Source organism: Macrotis lagotis, chromosome 1 (assembly GCF_037893015.1).
Source record: "Macrotis lagotis isolate mMagLag1 chromosome 1, bilby.v1.9.chrom.fasta, whole genome shotgun sequence".
Lineage (NCBI taxonomy): Eukaryota > Metazoa > Chordata > Mammalia > Peramelemorphia > Peramelidae > Macrotis > Macrotis lagotis.
In genome coordinates, this window is record NC_133658.1 from 693,775,060 (window position 1) to 693,796,122 (window position 21,063).

Below are 21,063 nucleotides of genomic sequence, written 5' to 3' on the forward strand. Positions count from 1 at the left end.
CGATCAGAGTAAGGAAGGATACTTTGGGGCAACTTTGTACAAACAATTATATAAGAGAATAAATAGGAAATAATCAATTGAGGGAAGACACTAGAATTAAGTAAGACTGGGAAAAACTTCCTGTGGAAGGTGAGGTTTTTCCCAAAGACAATGAGAGGAGAATATTCCAGGTCTCAGAGACAGCCAGTGAATTTTCCAGGGGTTGAAAGATGGAGTGTTTTGTTTGAAAATCAAGAAGCTAATATCAGTGGAATGCAGAATATGTAGTATAGTAAGGTGAAAAAAAAATGAGAACTCAGGGGGGAGGGGGGAGGTTTTGAAGGAGTGAACACAAGAGTTTGAGTTAAGAAACTCTGATTAGGAAAAGTTTCAGTAATGAAACACTATATAAGGAGAAATGGCTCTGGTGTCCAGAAAGAGAGAAATCAATATAGAAAACTTCTAGGTCTAATTCAGAAAAATATTGAGAATTTAAATGGCTACAAGAACAATTCTAACTATAAAAGTAGAGTCCAAAAATAGAGGATTTTACTTTTTCAGTGACTTAGGGGGAAATGAAACAGCTCTAATGATGAAGAATAAGTAGAATTATAGGTAAACTAAGCAATAGAAAGGGGGAAAAAACATTAGAAGTGTACTTACAAAGTAAAAATATATTTTCTTTGTTTTTGTTTTTTTTTTTAGCAAGGCAATGGGGTTAAGTGACTTGCCCAAGGGCACATTGCTAGATATATTATGTGTCTGAGGATGAATTTGACCTCAGGTCCTCCTGACTTCAGGGCTGGTGCTCTACCCACCATGCCACCTAGCTGCCCCTATAAATATACTTTGAAATCAATCTGACTCTCCCTTTAACTAGTTCTGTGACTTAGGCTCTTTGGGTCTTAATTTCTTCAGATGTAAAATTAAACAGCTGAACTACAGGATATTCTAGTGGCCTGAGTGTTGGACTTGGGAGTTTTAAAGATTTAAGTTTTAGTCCTAAATAAAAAACTTAATAATTTTGTAATTCTAAAACTCACTTATGGTAGCTCAGGTTCCTTATCTATGAAGTGAAAAGATAAAGTCTGATGGCCTCACTAACAACCATTTTAAGCTCTAAAATCTATTACACCAGGAGAGTGTGCTATTATCATGACCACTCCTATTCAGCCTCCTTTGCTCTATCTTCCTCCTAAGTCATGCCAAATCACCATAGGCATCCCACAGGGTTCTATCCTTAATCCTTTTCTCCATGTATACTAATTCGATTGATGATCAGCTCCAATGATATTAACGATCATTTCTATGCAAATGACTTTCAAATTTATTTATCCGTCCCTAACTTCTCTGTTAAACCTTGTGTCTAGCTGTTGCAACTGTATTTTAGATATCTCAAACTGGATGTTAAGTAGAAATCTTTAAACTCAAAAGGTCCAAAACCAAACCTTTCTTCCTCAAACCCTCCTTCTTCCAAATTTTCCTGTTACTGTCAAAAAGATTCTGAAGACCAGGGGAAGCTAGGTGGCATAGTGGATAAAGCACCGGCCTTGGAGTCAGGAGTACCTGGGTTCAAATCCAGGCTCAGACACTTAATAATTACCTAGCTGTGTGGCCTTGGGCAAGCCACTTAACCCCATTTGCCTTGCAAAAAAAAAAATTGATTGTGCAGCTTGGGAAACATTGGCACAGGATCGCCCAGCATACCCTACCCTCAACAGAGAGGGAGAATTGAAGCTGCTTAAAGGAAACCTGACATATAAGTTTAGAGTACCCACCCCAGGTGTTCACATGGCCTATTTGTGCCCAACCTGTGATAGAGCATTCTGAGCTCATATTGATCTAATCAGCCAACATCAGACACACTGTAATTTGTTTCAAACATAGTGATGCCATTTTGGTATTCCTCGATAATGAAGGACAAGAACCACCAACCAAACATTACTGTCAAGAATAGCACTATCCGGGGTGGCTAGGTGGCACAGTGAATAAAGCACTGGCCCTGGAGTCAGGAGTACCTGAATTCAAATCTAGCCTCAGACACTTAATAATTACCTAGCTGTGTGGCCTTGGGCAAGCCATTTAACCCCTGTTGCCTTTCAAAAAACTAAAAAAAAACAAAAAAAAAAAGAATAGCACTATCTGACTTGTGGGGAGGGTGGAGTCAAGATGGCAGCATGAAGACAGGAATTCCCAGAAATTCATTCCCCCAAAAACTCCAAAAGTCATCAAATTATGACTAGCCAAAATTTATAGAGGAATAGAACCTACAGAAAGACTGGGGGATACAACTTCCCAGTCCAAGACAACTTAGAAGTTCTGCGAGAAAGGTCTGTTTCACTAGGTCTAGGGTTGGAAAAAGCCATAGCCACAGAGCAGTACAGTCCATGGATCACCAGGAACAGCTTGAAGGGGTGGTGAGAAAACTTCCTCACCAGAATGAGTGCAGAGCAAGCACCCACCTCAGAGCAGCCCTGTGGTGAAAACCAGCAGTGGGAATCATGGAAGCCAGCCTGTACCTCCACAACAAAACCCACAGATGGGTAAGGGAATCAGGGGAGACTGTAGAGGACAGGGCTGTGTTGTTTGCCCACACTCAGATCCAGGTTGCAGTTTGGGCTTCCGTAATACAATAACAGAGCATGGACTTTCCTCACAGCTCCAGGGCAGAGGGGTGGGCTTGTGGTCATCCACATATCAAAGCACAGACCTTGAAGGAATTAAGGTCCCTGTGGGTTGTCCCAAAAAAACTCCAAAGCCTTGGAAGTACCATAAATCAGTCATAGACTGAGGACATGAGCAAACAAAAGAAAAAGAAAAAAAATCTGACCATAGAAAATTACTCTGATCCCATGAAAGATTCAGAAGATGACAAAATCGAAACTTCTGTATCCAAAACCTCCAAGAGAAATAGAAAATGGGCTCAGGTTATGGATGCACACAAAAAAATACTTTGAAAAGGAATTAAGGGAGGTGGAGGAAAAATTGGAAGGAGAAATGAAAGCAATGCAGAAAAAATAAAGAAAACCAAATCAAAAAGCTTGGTGAAAGAAATACAAAAAAGTACTTTAGAAAATAAAATGTTAAAAACCAGTTTAGGTGAAATGGACAAAGCAACAGAAAAGGCAAATGAGGAGAAGAATGCCTTAAAAAGCAGAATTGGCCAGCTGGAAAAGGAGATAAAAAGGCTCTCTGAAGAAAGTAACTTCTTGGGGTGGCTAGGTGGCGCAGTGAATAGAGCACCGGCCCTAGAGTCAGGAGTACCTGAGTTCAAATCCCACCTCAGACACTTAATAATTAGCTAGTTGTGTGGCCTTGGGCAAGCCACTTAACCCCACTACCTTGCAAAAAAAAAAATGCAAAAAAAAAAAGAAAAGAAAATAACTTCTTCAAATGCAGAATGGAGCTAGAGGAAGCTAATGACTTTCTGAGAACTCAGGAAGAAATAAAACTATACCAAAAGAAACAAAAATTAGAAGAAAATGTGAAATATTTCATTGGAAAAACAACCGACCTCAAAAACAGATCCAAGGGCAGCTAGGTGGCATGGTGGATAAAGCACCGGCCCTGGAGTCAGGAGTACCTGGGTTCAAATCCGGTCTCAGACACTTAATAATTACCTAGCTGTGTGGTCTTGGGCAAGCCACTTAACTCCATTTGCCTTACCAAAAAACCTAAAAAAAAAAAAAAAAATTGAGCTACCTGAAAATCACAACCAGGAAAAGAGCCTAGACTTCATTTTTCAAGAAATAATACAGGAAAAACTGCCCTGAGATCCTAGAAGCAAAGGGTAAAATAGAAATTGAGGGAATTCACTGATCACGTCTGAAAGAGATCCCAAAAGAAAAATTTCCAGGAATATTATAGCCAAATTCCAAAACTCCCAAGTCAAAGAGAAAATACCAAAAGCTGCAATTCAACTACCATGGCTCTATAGTCAGGATTATACAGAATCTGGCAGCATCTACGTTAAAGGCTTGTAGGGCTTGGAATATGATATTCTGGAAGGCAAAAGGATCTTGTTCTACAACCAAGAATCAACTACTCAGCAAAACAGAACATCCTCTTTCAGGGAAAAGAAGGACTTTCAATGAAACAGGGGACTTTCAGACTTTCCTATTGAAACAACCAGAGCTGAACAAAAGTCTATCTTCAAGTACAGGACTCAGGGGAACCACAGAGGGGGTAGTCAAGAAGGATTAATTAGGAGGAATTTAATGACATTGAATTGCTTGTATTCCTGCATGGGAAGAGGATACTGATAGCTTATATAAACTTTCTCATTCAAAAGAGCAGTTAGAAGGAGCATATATAGACAAGGCACAGGAAGGAGCTGAATATAATGACATAATATGGTAAAATGTTGGAGTCAATGCATGAGCCTTCATTCTCATCAGAAATGGCTCAGAGAGGTAATAACATACACACTTTTAATAGGGTGAGGAAATCTACCTTACCCTAGAGAAAAATGAGAATAAAGGCATGGGATAAGGGGGAATGGGGGGAAGGAAAGGGGGGGAATAGGTGATAGAAAAGAGAAAGGATCGTGGGAGAGGGTACTCAGATACAACACACTTCTGAACAGGGACAGCGTGAAAGGAGAGAGGGAGGGAGGAAGGGAGAATAGAATAAATGAGAGTGGAAAGGAATAGAGTCGAGGGAAATACAGCGAGTAAAAGCAACTGTGGTAAAAATACTGAAGCAACTTCTTTGATGGACTTATGATAAAGAAGGCAACTAATCCCAGAGGCAGAGACATTGGAATTTGAACTCAGACTAAAGTACATTTTTTTTCCTCTCTCACTATTCTTATGGTTAATCTCATAAGATTATCGTAATAATATAAAATAACTAAAAAAAAAAGAATAGCACTATCCTTTTAGGCAACCAAGCAACCTAGGTGTCATCCTCCACTCCTCACTATCTCATCAATATTTAACTGATAAAACCCATCACCTTACCTTTGTAACATCATTTGAATATAGTTCTTTCTCTTCTATGCTACTGCCATTCTGGCACACTCATCTCCTCATTAATTGGTCCCATTTGCCAAAAAATTTCCCTATCAAAATGATTTGCCTAAAGTGAAAGTCCAACTATCACCTCCAACTATGTCACTCAAAAATACTCTAATGATTCATTATCACCCAAGAAGATTAAATATAAAAATCTTCTCTTAACCCTTCATAAACTTAAATCTACACAAACATCCCTAACTTTGCAGTCTTTTTAACCTTACACCACTCTTTGCTTTCCTCAATGAGGATACTTCATTTCCCTCAGGTATTTTTCTGACTTTTCCTCATTCTTGGAACACTCTCCCTCCACCTTCTGGCTGAGCTGGCTTCCCTTAAGTACCAATTAATGTCCCATCTATTATAGGAAGCCTTTCCCAATCCCTCTTAATTTTAGTGACTTCTCTCTATTGATTTATTTTCTATTTATCCTGCACATCAATGGTTTATTCATAGTTATTTACATATCTCCCCCATTCGACAGTGAGCTCCCCAAAGTAAGGACTACCTTTTGCCTTTCTTTTTTTTAAATCCCCAGAGTTACCTTAGCTACTGATACATGCAGGAGCTTAATAAATGTTTACTAAGTGACTGGTATCAAAATGGGGCTTTGTATATTTAAACAATTATGTTTGCTAGACAATCAAGGATGCTACATCAAGGCAAAGGTCATGATCCTAATGGTTTCATCCAGAGGAGATAGATGTATCTCCTTGTTTCTCTTAGGTAATTTTCTATTACAGCCATCTAACTAAGGAAAAGGAGTCTTCTATTTTGGCTATGCTACAAGAAAGCATTTTCTAATAATCTGGTTTTTTAGTCATTGTTAAAGGTAATCACTAAGAACAATAACCATAATAATCTCATGTTCAATGTCCTAAAAGAAAACTACAAAATTAAGATAGTTGAAGCTTTTCTATGAAAAATTTTCCACAAAGGTTTCTCTTTACCAAAGTGTAAACTATGATCATTAGGTGAGTTTATGAAGGTAAGGAAATGTATGTTTTTAAAACCACATTAATTAATGATAATAAAAGCATTTATTCAATTTCATTTTATCTTTAAAGAGAGTGAGATAAGGTCCCATGATATGCCATGAAATTTGGAAAACATGAAAGATAAAGTTTTAATATTCTATTTCTCTCACAGAGAAGCAGAATAGCATTGTAGATAGAAAGATGGACTCAGAGTGAGGAAAGCCCTGGGCTCAAATCCTCACTTCTGAGATGTATTGGTCCTCCTGGTAGACAAGTCACTTAATCTCTCAGTGCTATAGGCAACTCGAAGAAATAGTAGCAAATGTTCCTCGTGTAGGAGTTCACTAAAGCAATGAATTCAAATCACAGTTCTATTAGATAAAGCACTACTAGATGGCAATGATTTTTTCAAACAAAACAGCAATTTCCAAAATCATCTACTAAATTACAAAGGAGTTTTGATCTGTCATACAATGTATTAGTGAAGGAAGCACTCATGCAAATCTGTATTACCTATATCACAAGGTCATTGCAAAGAGAGCACTGTATAAAACAAAATGTTATACATATATGTAAAAGCTTTCATTAACTGTACTATATTAGCTATTTAATCTGGCAGAAGAATATAGAAACTTTGAAAAGAAAGGAAATGAAATTACTTGCATCATTTAAACTGGAGAAATAAACAAGTGAACCTCATTTATTCATAGATAAAATGAAGCACTTCAATTTTTCAGAACATAATTTTTTAAACGTTACAGTAAAAGCCACCATCTGTTTGTCTTGAAGTTTATCTGCTCATAAGGTCACAGTAGGATAAATATAGCTCATTGTATTTCTGAGCGTGAAGCCCATCATCCCACATTAAGAGTCACCCATAGTTGGGGTGGAGCCAGGATAGTGGCATGAAGGCAGCATTTCCCAGAAACTCCATCCCCCCCAAAACTCCAAAAGCCAACCAATTATGACTCTAGTCAAAATTTAGAGGGGCAGAACCCACAGAAAGATTGAGTGATACATTTTCCCAGTCCAAGATAACTTAGAAGTTCTCCGGAAAAGGTGCGTTTCACTAGGACTGGGGGTTGGAAAAAAGCTGCAGCCACAGCGCAGAGCAACCCAACCCAGCCCAGGGATCACCAGCAACACCTTGAAGGGGGGGTGGGGGTGGCCATGAGAGAACTCTGCTACACCAAAATGAGTATGTAGTAAGAACACCAGATGCAGAACCTGTAGTGAGAAGCAAAGGAAACCAGCCTGCACTTCCAGAACACAGCCCACAGACCATAAGTGGTCAGGGGATACTGCAGAAATCTCTTTGCTCTCCCTGGGGCAGAACTCTGCTGTTTGCCCACACTCAGATCCAGGTTGCAGTTTGACCTTTCATACTAAGATAGCAGGGACCTTCCTCACATCTCCAGGGCATAGGGGAGTGCCTGTGGTCATCTACATATCAAAGCACAGGGAAGAGAGCACATGCCCTTGAAGGAATAAAGGTCCCAGTGAGGTATACTAAAAAAAAAAAAAACCTCAAAGTGGGTGTCCCAATATACTCAAAAGCTCAGGATGTACCCCAAAACCAGGCACGGGCTGGAGAAATGAGTAAATAGAAAAATGAGGAACACCATTGAGAAATTCTTTGTCTATGATCCCAAGAAGGATCAAAATACTCAATCTGAAGATGAGGAAGTACAAGCTCCTGCATCTAAAGATTCCATGAAAGTTTGGGCTCAGGCTACAATAGAGCTCAAAAAAGAATTTGAAAATCAAGTAAGGGGGCAGCTAGGTGGCGTAGTGGATAAAGCACCGGCCTTGGAGTCAGGAGTACCTTTAATAATTACCTAGCTGTGTGGTCTTGGGCAAGCCACTTAACCACATTTGCCTTGCAAAAAAAAAAAAAAAGAAAAAGAAAAAGAATGAAAAAAGAAAAAGAAAAAGAAAAGAAAATCAAGTAAGGGGTAATAGAAGAAAAATTAGGAAAAGAAATGAGAGAGATGCAGGAAAAACATGAAAAAGAAGTCAGCAATCTTAGTCAAGGAGATCCAAAAAAATGCTTAAGAAATAACATGTTAAAAACCAGCATAGGTCAAATGGATAAAACAGTTCAAAAATTTATTGAGAAAAAAGAACACTTTAAAAGGCAGACTTGGCCAGATGGAAAAGGAGATAAGAAAGCTCTCTGAGGAAAACAAATCCTTCAGATCTAGAATGGAGCTAACAAAAGAATTAAAAATTAGAAGAAAATGTGAAACATCTCATGGAAAAAACAAATGATCTGGAAAACAGATTCAGGAAAGATAACTTAAAAATTATTGGGATACCTGAAAGTCATGATCAGGAAAAGAGTCTTGACCTCATTTTTAAAGAAATCCTAGAGGAAAATTGCCCTGATATCCTAGAAGAAGAGGGCAAAATAGAAACTGAGAGAATCCAATGATATCCCCCAGAAAGAGATCCACAAAAAACAACCCCCAGAAATATTATAGCCAAGTTCCAGAACTCCCAAGTCAAAGAGGAAAATATTACATGCAGCCAGAAGGACACAATTCAAATAACATGGAGCTGCAGTCAGGATCACACAGGATTTAGCAGCAACTACATTAAGGGCTCATAGGCCTTGGAATATAATATTCCAGAAGGCAAAAGAGCTTGGAATGCAACCAAGAATCAACTACCCAGGAAAACTGAACATCTTCTTCCAGGGACAAAGATGGACATTCACTGAAATAGGGGAATTTCAAATGTTCCTGTTGAAACAACCAGAGCTGAACAGAAAGTTTGACCTTCAAATATAGGATTCAGGTGAAGCATAGAGAACGGAGAAGGGTAAGATATGAGAGACTTAATGATGATGAACTGCATGTATTCCTGCATAGAAAAATGATACTGATAATACTCACATGAAACTCCTCATTTAATAGAGGCAGAAGGAGCTTTTATAGATGTAGCACAGGAGAGAGCTGAATTTAAAGATATAATATATTGTAGAAATGGAGTCAATGGAAAAAAAAGGGAAATGTGCTGGGAGTAAGAGAAAAGAGAGGTGGAATAGGCCAAGATATTTCGTATAAAAGATAATAGTTTTTTTTTACAACGAGCTTTTGCAATGATATGCAAGGGGGGAAGGCGAGAGCAAATAAGGGAATCTTCACTCTCATCAGAAATGGCTCAGTGAAGAAACAACATACATACTCAATAGGGTAATTCCAGAGTAAAAAGGAGAGAAGAGGGAAAGGGGGGAGATGTGGGTGATAGAGGGGAGGGTAGATCATAGGAGAAAATAGTCAGACATAACACATTTTCTTTTTTTACTTCTTGCAAGGGGCTGGGATTGGGTGGCCTGTTCAAGACCACAGGACCGAGTGGTTGCAGGGTCTCAGGGGTGGTATGTGGGCTCAGAGCCGGTGATCAGTCTGCTGCACTACTTAGCTACCCTATAGCACATTTTAGAATAGGGACAGAGTGAAAAGAGAGAGAAAATATAATATATGGTAGTGGGGAGGAATGGATAAAGGGAATTACAATCATCAACTGCAATAGTATAAAAATATGGAAGTAACTTTTATGATGGACTCATCATAAAGAATGCAATCTACCCAAAACAGAGCTGATGGTATCAGAACACAGACTGAAACACATTTTTTTTCTGTTTCATTCACTTTATTTCTCATGAGGGTCTATTTTTTGGGGGGGAGGAGGTATTATGTGCACTCTTTTTTTTTTTAAGGTTTTTTACAAGGCAAATGGGGTTACGTGACTTGCCCAAGGCCATACAGATAGGTAATTATTAAGTGTCTGAGGCCGGATTTGAACCCAGGTACTACTGACTCCAGGGTCAGTGCTTTAGCCATTCCACCACCTAGCCACCCCTATGGTTACTCTTAAACAAGAATATTTTAGTAATGTATAAAAAAAAAATCACTTATACAAAAATATCTATAGCAGCTCTGTTTGTGGAGGCGAAGAATTGGAAATTAATGTAAATGTACTTCAATTGGGGAATGGCTTATCAAAAAGTGCTATATATATGTGATGGAACACTCTTGTTCTAATAGAAGCCAAGAGGGATGGGAATTCAGGGAAGCCCAGAAAGATTTACATGGACTGATGCTGAGCGAGATGAGCAGAACTAGAGGAACATTGTGCACCCTAGCAACAACATGGGGGTGATGACCAACCTTGATGGACTTACTGATTCCATTAGTGCAACAATCAGGCATAATACTTTTTCTTCCTTAAGGATATGATCTCTCTCTCATCGCATTCAATTTAGATCAATGTATAACATGGAAACAATATAAAGACTAACAGACTATCTTCTGTGGGGGCAGTGAGGGGAGGGAAGTAAGATTATGGGAAACATAAAAAATTCAAAACTGAATTAAATTAATTTTTTTAAAAATTACAATAAAGTTCACATAAAAATCAAGTAGTGATTGTGGTGCACTATATTATTTTAAATGTTAAATTTCATTAAAAAATAAAATTTAAAACAGTTATCATAAAGTCTTTACTAATATATCAGTTACACAGTTACACATTTAAAAGATACATCTGCTTGTTCTAACAGCAATTTAAAATATTGATGACATGAGACATGCAATAATTTTAATCATTTAGCTATAATGGTTTCTTCAAAACTTCTTAAATGATTAAAATTTTTAGAATATATTGTCAGTTGTCAAAAAGGCAACCATTTAATATATTCTTTAACCATTTGTCTATTTTTGTCATAAAAGTAAAAACAAATAGATTAAGAACTTTCTCTATTTTATAATAACAGATTCCATTAATATATTACAAAATTTACTAATGATTAAAATATGAAACATGCATCATAAGTAGTTACAGAAAGAGAGCCAAAATGCTTATACAAGTTAATGGAGGGAAACACAAAGAAAGATGAAATACATTTTTTAGAAGACTACAGTCCTTGGGGGCAGATAGGTGATACAGTGGATAGAGCACTGGTCCTGGAGTCAGGAGGACCTGAATTCAAATCCAGCCTAAGACACTTAATAATTGCCTAGCTGTGTGACCTTGGATAAGTCATTTAACCCCAATGCCTTAATAAATAAACTTTTAAAAAAAAGAATACAGTCCTAAAAATCTCAGGACTTCTGGAAGTTACTAATCCTACTGTCATAAATTCATGAACCTCATAAACTGTTTACCCAAGTAATCTTTAAAAAGTAACTTAAAACTCTTTAGTTGTTTTATATATAATCAGAGTTGGGCCAAATAGTCTTTAAGTTGGGCCAAATTACTTTATTCAAACTTTCTTTTCATTACGTACCCAGTAAAAGATGCCAGGTTGCGTCCAATACACAATGAAGTCACTTTTCAGTAGAGAATCCTTGTCATTACTTCTCTAGATTCACATTTTCATTACTCTATAGTTACATTTTATAAACTTTTTTTAAAAAAATAATATTCATGCTTTATCTAAAAAAAAAACTAATCATTGTTGCTATATCTTAGAACCTTTTAAAAAAGATTCCTATAAACTGATACTGGTTTAAACATACCTGGTTCATTATAACCTTCTCTTAAATACTGAATAAGACAAAAAATAAACCGTGGAAGAACAAATTCAGACATCATCAGTAAGTCTTTTGGGACACAAGGAATATTTGAACTTGATTTAATTTGATGTCTTTTGCAAAACCTGTAGGAAGAAAAAAAGAAAAAGCAATCAGTAGTCAGTTCCAATTTTCCAAGTATACAACATTTCTATTAACACCATTTAGAAGTAAGTTTCTGGAGAATATAAAAACAGGGCAGAAAAAATACCCTTGTGATTTTTTTACAGTAACTAAGATTTAAAAATATACTGTTTCCACTAGTTCTTTTAAGCAAAAATGTCTCAGGGAATTTTTTTCAAACCTATATGGTTTTAACATTCCTACAATATTACTAATAGTAAAATGTATTCAATTTTTATGATTAAACATATTCCTATAAATAATACTTACACACACACACACACACACACACACACACACACACACACACACGGAGTTCCATACCTTCCCCCACCCCCCACAAAAAACACTTAAGACTTCTGAGTTACTCTATATGCACTAAGCTGTCATAACTAAGCTTTCAGTTATTCCAGTGGTAAATGTTTTCAGCCTAACATACTTACAACTGAGTAAGTCACTTAACCCTAATTGTCACAGTTTCCTCATTGGTAAAATGACTTGAGAAAGAAAGGGTAAACTATTCCATATCTCTGCCAAAAAAGTTCCAATGTGGGACTAGGCGGCACGGGGGGGGGGGGGGGGGGGGGGCAGCTAGGTGGCACAGTGAAGTCTGGAGGACCTGAATTCAAATCCAGTCTCAGGCACTTAATAATTACCTAGCCGTGTGATCTTGCCTTGCAAAAACCAAAAACCAAAAACAAAAAAAAAAAAAAAAAAAATTCCAATGGGGTCACAAAGAATCAGACAAGATAGAAAAATGACTTGGAAAACAATAAATATTTTCTTACTGCAATAACAATATCCTCAATTATCCCTCCACCCTTAATCCCATCAGAATCAGGAATACACATAGCAACAGGTCTCTATAACTCTTTCAAATTATTTTGGTTTGAAACTAATTTCCAAGTTTAATTGCAAGATCCAGGCCACTCACACCCAGAAGAAAATAGTAGTACTAGCATTTTTACTATTTCAGTTTGGTCTACCCATAAACACTAAATCTTCCTCCAAATATTTTTTTCCTTTCACAGGATCAACAAGTTAGAGCTAGAAGAGATGTCAGATTTCATCTAGTTCCCCTTCAGTTTACAAATGAAGAAACTGCATTTTACTTTTCTTCCTTCTCCCATTTTACATATGAGGAAATTGAAGTCCTATGTGCCCCAAAAATCAAAGAAGGAAAGTTGTCTACAATTAACAGCTTGTCATTAAATTGAACTTTAGCAATATGTACTTCTGTGATGTTAAGATCATTCACCCTAGACATTATTAGAATCCAATTCCCTTATTTTAATAAAGTTACTAAGGTTCAGAGTAGTTAATCTAGTCAGGCTTACACAGCCAATAAATGTCTGAGGCAGAATTCAAAATAATAGTAATAGATAGTAATAGACGGTAATGATAAAATGCCTTAGAGAGCATAAGAGTCTTGACATCATTTTCAAAGAACTAGAAAATTGCCCTGATATTCTAGAAGCAGAGGGCAAAATAGAAATGGAGAGAATCCACCGATCCCCCCCCCCAAAAAGAGATCCCAAAAAACCAAGCCCTAGGAATATTATAGCCAAGTTCCAGAACTCCCAAGTCAAAGAGAAAACATTACAAGCAGCCAGAAGGACACAATTCAAATATCGTGGAGCTGCAGTCAGGATCACACAGGACTTAGCAGCAACTACATTAAAAGCTCGTAGGGCTTGGAATATAATATACCGGAAGGCAAAAGAGCTTAGAATGCAGCCAAGAATGAACTATCCAGCAAGGCTGAATGTCCTCTTCCAGGGAAAAAGATGGACTTTCAATGAAACAGGGGAATTTCAAATGTTCCTGTTGGAATGGCCAGAGCTGAACAGAAGGTTTGATCTTCAGATACAGGACTCAGGTGAAGCACAGAGATTGGAGGAGAAGGGGAAAATATGAGGGACTTTATGATGATGAACTGCATGTATTCCTGTATAGAAAAATGACACTGATAATACTCATATGAACCTTCTCAGTTAATAGAGCAGGTAGAGGGAGCTTTTATAGTTGAAGCACAGGAGAAAGCTGAATTTGAAGATAAAATATGGTGTAAAAATGGAGTCAATAGAAAAAAGGGAAATGTAATGGGAGAAAGAAAAAGGAGAGAAGGGAATAGGCCAAGATATTTCATATAATAAGATTTTTCTTTATTACAATGAGCTATGGCAATGATATGGAAGGGGGGAAGGCAAGGGGGAAGAGGGAATCTTTGCTCTTATCAGAGGTGGCTAGGAGAGGAAACAGCATATATACTCAATGGGGTGTAGACATCTGGAGTAAGAAGGAGAGAGAGGGGACGGGGCAAGGTGGGTGCTGTGAGTGATGGAGGAGAGGATGGACCATGGGGGGAGAGTGGTCAGATATAACACATTTTCTTTTTTACTTCTTGCAAGGGGTTGGGATTGGATGGCCTGTCCAGGACCATAAGGCCAGGTGGATGCTGGGCCTAAGGGGTGGTAGGGGGGGCTCGGGGCCTCTTGGCCCCAGAGCCAGGGATCTGTCTGCTGCACTACTCAGATACCCTACAGCACAGTCAGAGTAAAAGGAGAGAGAAAATATAGTACATGGTAGTGGAGAAATACGAAAGGAGGGAGTTGCGATCAGCAATGGCAATGTTGGAAAAATATGGAAGTAACTTTTGCAATGGACTTACCATAAAGAATGTGATCCACCCATGACAGAGTTGTTGGTGTTGGAACACAGACTGAAGCACATTTTTTTATTATTATTATTATGGGGAGGGGGGGGGTTGAGGGAAAATGGGGCTGGGTGGCCTGCCTGGAGACGCATAGCAGGGTGATCACTGGTTGTCTGAGGCCGGATTTGGACCCAGGTGCTCCTGGATCAAGGGCCAATGCTCTGTCCGCCACCCAGCCACCCCTACTATTATTACCATTTTATTTTATTTTGGGTCTTTTTTTCTTTTTTTTTTTTATTTTTGCAGGGCAGTGGGGTTCGGGTGGCTTGCATGTCACACGGCTGGGTGATTGTTGGGTCTACGGGGCTGGATGTGGGCTCAGGTGTACGTGGCTCCAGGACTGGTGCTCCATCTGTTGCACCACCTGGCCATACCTACAATTATTACTATAATTTTTTTAATTTTAATTTTTTTTCTCTCCTCTTTATGGCTCAAGCAAGTCTACATTTATGGGGGGAGGGGGTATTTCGTTTACTCTTAAACAAGAATATTTTATTAATGTAAAAAAAAAAATCTGTACGAAATGATAATATTAAAAAAAAAGTTTCTCCAAAAAAAAAAAATCACACCTTAATCCAATCCTAGTATTAACCACAGACATAATTTAAAATGCTTCTGACTTACTCTGAATTCTCACCCTAGTACTGGTCTGCTCCCAGTCTGATTAAATTTCAGGATAGTTTAGTGTCAAAATTCTTTGCAACTTTTCAAAAGTATGATGCTACACAGGCAGATAAATGTAAGTATGCATAAAGTGCTAAGTTTGAATTCTATCTTATTTGGATCCAGATTCTAACTGCGTTACCTTGGGGCAAGTCAGCTAGATCCTTTGTCTCAATTTCTACAATTGTAAAAAAAAAAAAAAAAAAAAAAAAAAAGAGTATGGTAACTTCATTTGGCTGCAGTAAGCATCAAATGAAAGCACTGAATAAATGCTAGCTACTATTATTCAACTACTTCCACTCATTAAATTTTAAGAGAGACTTAACCCCATTTGCCTTGCAAAAAAAAAAAAAAACCTTAAATTTTAAGAGAGAACTTTAAAAGAATGACCAGTGTTTGCCTTTTTAGCTTTCCATCTGTCAAAAATTTCAAAAGGCTCTTTCTTACTCCCCTGGTCTTCTCTCCACAACAGCTAAGGTAGAAAGAGATAACAGGTATTTTATATTCCAGAATGCCAGTGTTCTTATCCCAGTTAGAATGCAGTTAACTAACATCCCACACTCTAAATTATCTATTTCCTTCCAAAAGGTATTTCAAGCTATATGTTAACTATGTATTAAGAAAAATTTACATTTAATTTGCCTCACAGCAAATAGTACAACTCCCGGGAAACCTTTAAAAATTAGGCAGTGATAAACACTGCTTTTTAAGAGTTTGCATATTTAGAGCACCAAAAATTACATTTTTCAAAAGAAATTTTCACAAGATTTTTAAACCAAAGATGTGAGGTTTTATCACTTGGGCCTAAATGAAAAAGAAAGAAAGAAAGAAAGAAAGAAAGAAAGAAAGAAAGAAAGAAAGAAAGAAAGAAAGAAAGAAAAGTTCAAGTATTAGAAATCTGGGTATTTCCTCACAGTTTGGAGTTTTTAAAAATGTAATTCTGACTTGATATTCAAAGTAAAAAGTATCAATTCATTTGGAAGAACAAAAGATCTAGAATACCAAGGAACTGAAGAAAAAAAGTGAAGGAAAATGGTCAATTAGAACTGGATCTCAAACAAAGTGGTAATCATCAAAATGGTCTGGTACTGGCTGAGACAGTATGGTAGATAAATGGCACAGACTGGGCACACAATATACATTAGATAATATAGTGTTTAAAAGATCCTAGCTATTGAGAGAACTCACAATCTGACAAAAAACTACTGGGGAAAATGGAAAGTGGTTTGGCAGAAACTAGGTATAGAGTGGTATATCACAACATTTACCAAGATAAGGTCAAAATAGATATATGAAGTAGATATAAAGGAAGATACCAAAAGCTTATTGGGGTGTATGGAAGAGTTTATCTGTTAGAACTAAGGCAAAGGTAAGAATTTATGACCAAACAAATGATAACTTGTACTAGACAACACAAACTGAATAAATTTTAAAGGATTTGCAGAAACAAAACCAATGCAGTCCAAGAATAGAAGGAAAACCGAAAATGGAGAAAAAAAATTTACACCAAGTTTCTCTGTTAAACATCTCATTTCTCATATACAAAGAGAACTGAGTCTAACTGATAACAATACAAGACATTCTCAATTGATAAATGGTTAAAAGTTTTCAGACAGAAGTCAGTTACCTATTATCATATAAAACATGCTCTTAAATCATTACTGCTTAGAAAAATGCAAATTCACACAACTCTGATGTATCCACCTATTAGATTAGTTAATATGACAAAAAGAAAAAATGATAAGGTTGGATGGGATATGGAAAAATTAGAACAGTAATACACAATTGGTGAAGTTGTGAACTAATCCAACTATTCTAGAAAACAATTCAGAACTCTGTCTAAAGGGTCATAAAATTATGTTTACCCTTTGATCTAGCAATACCACTATGAGGTATGTATCCCAAAAAGATTATTAACAATGTAAAAGGGCCCATTTGCACAAAAAAAGTTTATAACAATTCTTTTTGTAGCATCAAAGTATTGGAAATTGAGGAATAGTAGAAAGTTGTGGTATATGACTATAATGTAATACTATTGTACCATAAGAAATGAGTAGGATAATTTCAGAAAAACCAGTGAAGACTTCTATGAACTGGTACACAGGGAAATAAAAAGAACCAAGAGGATATTGTATACAGTAATAGCAATACTGAATGACTACCAAGTGTGAATTACTTAGATATTCTCAGCAAAACAAAGAGCCAAAACAATTCCTAAGGATTAATGATGAAAAATGCTACCTGCCTCCAGAGAATGAATGTGTGCCAGAGAAAGGACTGGTGGAGTACGAATGCAGATCAAAGCATACTATATTACCCTTGGTTTTTTTTGTGAGGTTTTTTTTGTCTGTGTTTTCTTTCACAACAAACAGATTTTGCATCATTTCACCATTTCAGGAAAGAGGGAAAGAAGGGAAAGAGAAGAAAATTTGGAATTCAAAACATTTTTAAATGAGTGTTAAAATGTTAAAATATTTTTTTAACATTTACATGTATTTACATTTATGTGTAACTGGGAAAAATAAAATATCATTCAAATAAATATTTATTGCAGTTGTCAAAGAATGGGAAATTGAAGACATACACATCAATCAGGGAAGGGCTAAACTAGTTGTAGCATTTGATTGTAATGATATACTATTGTACTATAAGAAATGATGAGCAGGATAATTTCAGAAAAAGGCCTACATGAACTAGAGTGAAGTAAGCAGAACTAGAATAATATTATACAAAGTAAAAACAATACTAAATAATGAACCACTGTGAATAACTTAGCTATTCTCAGCAATACAGTGATCTAAGACAATCCCAAAGGACTAATGATGAAAAACGCAATTTATCTTCTGAGGAAGAACTGATGTAATAACAAAGCATACTATTTTTCACTTTTGGAGGGAGAGGGGATTTGAGTTTCCCTTCATAAAATGACTAATTTGGAAATATGTTTGTTTTACAGGTGTAACTTAGACTGCTTGCTATCTTGGGGAAAAGAGGGAATTTGGAACTCAAAAAATTTAAAAATGAATGTTAAAAATTGTTTTTCCATGTAATTAGAAAAATGTTTTTAAAAATTAAATAAAAAAGTGAAGCCTGAATAAAAGAAAAGATAGGTATGAGGCAACAAAACTTCAGCCCCAGTAGTTTCTGAACACAAAACAGAATGTGTTTAGCTAGTAAAGAAATAACTTCTTCATTAATAGCTGGCCAACAAAAATACAACCAAGTTTAGCTATACAGACAAAACATAAAAAATTTAAGATTTAGTATCATCAAAAAAAAATCAAAAGTCAAATTTTAGATAATAAATAGATCTCTTCCCTGTAGTTAACATGCTCAGGTTTCCAAGGAATTTTTAATGAAGTCCAATTCTCTTGAAAAATTTCAAACATTGCAACCTTTGCAAGATTTTATATTTTTAACACTTCTGACATTATTCTTATAAGGAAAGATTAAGAAGATTCAGATTAGAAGAGTTAAAAAGTAAATTGTGAAAAAAGCAGGGAAAATAAAACTATCACAAGACTAAAGAAAAAAATGAACAAGAAAAATTAGGTTCCGGGAAAAAGAGTACAGAAAGGAGATATAAAAATAATCATTACTATAACCATTAATGGTTCCCTGTCCAATAACAGCTGGGTCCAATTTACCAAGTCTTTCTCTTCTTTAATCTCAAATCATTTCCCTGCTACTCCTATGCTGGAGGTTAGAAGGACACCTTAAGATTCAAGGTCTAACAAGACAGAGATATCAGAGGAAAGAAAAGGACTGTGTATACAACAAATTCAATCCAACTAATATTTATTCTGGTTACTCTGTGCTTTCTTTTGGAGGTTAACAGAAGAGAAAATGGGGGGGGGGGGAAGGAAGAACAATTAAGAGGGCAAAGAGTTCTGTTTTCTTCTCTGAGTTAAGTTATTAAACTATTTGGCTTAACTGAAAAAACTTTAGATAAAATACCCTGCCCTAAGAGTTTAAAATCTAGTAGGATGATTTTTCCACAAATAAATAGATTTGGTATATAGCACTGTATTTGCTCATCTTGATCAAAACACATACAAACATCATTGATGGGCATTGATGAAAATGATGGGGAAATACAAAAACTGCTAAATGAAAAAAAAAAAATGAGAATTCCACCAGGAGGATAGTTCATCCATTTTTAAGAAGGCAGCATTTTTGGATAGAGCAGCTGCCCTGGAATCAGGAGTACCTGAGTTCAAATCTGGCCTCATATACTTAATATTACCTAGCTGTGGTTTGGGCAAGCCACTTAACCGTATTTGCCTTGCAAAAACCTAACCAAAAAAAAAAAAAAAAGCAGCATTTAATTCCAATACAAGGAAAGTATAAGTGAAGCTTCAAGGATGTAGGATTCTTGGTTCAGTAAGAAAGCTGATGAAATTCAGTTTTACACTGATAGTAACACTTCAATGCATTTTTTTATGATGCCTTGAAGGCTAGTAGTTATAGGTCAAAGACATGGCACATCTCAACTACTCGGTGCTGATGGAGCCACATTGATTAATGATAAAGACCTGAACTTAGAGAGATAGGTTGAACACTTCTCTAGTGTTCTTAATCACTGACTGTTTACCTAAGGTTGAAGTTAAACCCTCCCTAGCTGAAGTTCCAACTATATAAGAGATTGTGAATGCCACTAGGCTAATTTCCTGTGCCAAAGCATCAGGTGCTGCTTCTAATCCAGTTGAGAGTTACAAGGTGGGGGGTCCATTGCTCATACAAAAGCTGACTGAAATTTTCCCAGTTATGACAAGAAGTTATCCCCCAGAAGTTGAAGGACATCTCCACTGTCCATTTCTAGAAAGATAAAGGGAAGAAATCATGCTTTGACAATCACTCTCTCTTAGAGCTACCAAGATTCTTGCCAGAATGCTCCTTAATAGGCTGATCTTTCACCTACAAGGTACCTTAAAGCCACTGTGGCTTCAGAAAGGTCCAAGGAGCAGTTGATATGTTATTTGCTGACAGAACTCCAGGAGCAAAACAGATCTTTCTATACATCATTTGTAGATCTGACCAAGGTCTTTGATACTGTCAGGCATGGGGGCTGTGACAAAATTTGGTTTCCCAAAGAAATTCATCAGTACTTGTACATCAATTTTATGATGACATGCTTATCCATGTAATGGGTAATAAGCACTCCTCTTGTAATTTCCCAGTCACCAATGGAGAGGAACAAGGCTATGTCCTTGCTCCTAGGCTTAGTATGATGTTTTCAGCCATGCCAGGAAACTGAATCACTTCCATTTGAATTGTCTTAAGAAGATTCTGAAAATCACCTGGCAGTATAAGATATAAGATATTGAAGTCCTTTTGCAAACTAAACTGGCAAACATTCAAACTGTATTGCAGAAAGTGCAACTGCTAAGGGATGGTCACTTATAGTTAGAAATTTTTCTTCTGAAATGTACTTACCCTCCTTTTTTTGTCCCTTAACTATTTATTGCTTCCTTCACCTTTAATCAGAACTATTTGTCCAAAATAATTAGGCAGGTGGAAATTCTGTACTATTATCATATCACTTATGGTAAACTATTCCAACAACTAAAACTTTAGAAAACATTATTATAGCTAATATAGAAATTTATTTTGTATGCCTATTCATATTTAAAATGGGTTTTGTTTTTATCCTGTCTTACCAATGAGTGGGGGAAGAGGAACGAAAAAATTGGAACTAAAAAAAAAAATAAAGACTCTGTTCAAATAAAACCAATGCAACCAGGATTAGAAGGCATGTAGAAAGCTGGAAAACAATTTTCACAGCTAATGTTTCTGATAAAGGACTCATCTCTAAAGTATATAGAGAACTGAGTCAAATTTATAAGACTACAAGTCATTCCCCAATTAATAAATGGTCAAAGGATATGAACAGGCAGTTTTCAGATTAATATGGAAAAATGCTGTAAATTTTTACTGATTAGAGAAATGCAAATTAAAACAATTTTGAAGTACCATCTCATACCTATTATATTGGCTAAAATGATAAAAAA

General features: G+C 36.4%; 1 protein-coding gene across 1 annotated transcript in view; it reads right to left on the reverse strand.

The window, feature by feature from the left end:
• Positions 1-21,063, reverse strand: part of LOC141506244 (E3 ubiquitin-protein ligase UBR3-like) — a 140,209-nt gene that overhangs the window by 105,350 nt on the left and 13,796 nt on the right. Inside the window, 1 exon segment of the mRNA XM_074212816.1 lies at positions 11,497-11,636. Coding sequence (XP_074068917.1) covers positions 11,497-11,636 — 140 coding nt within the window.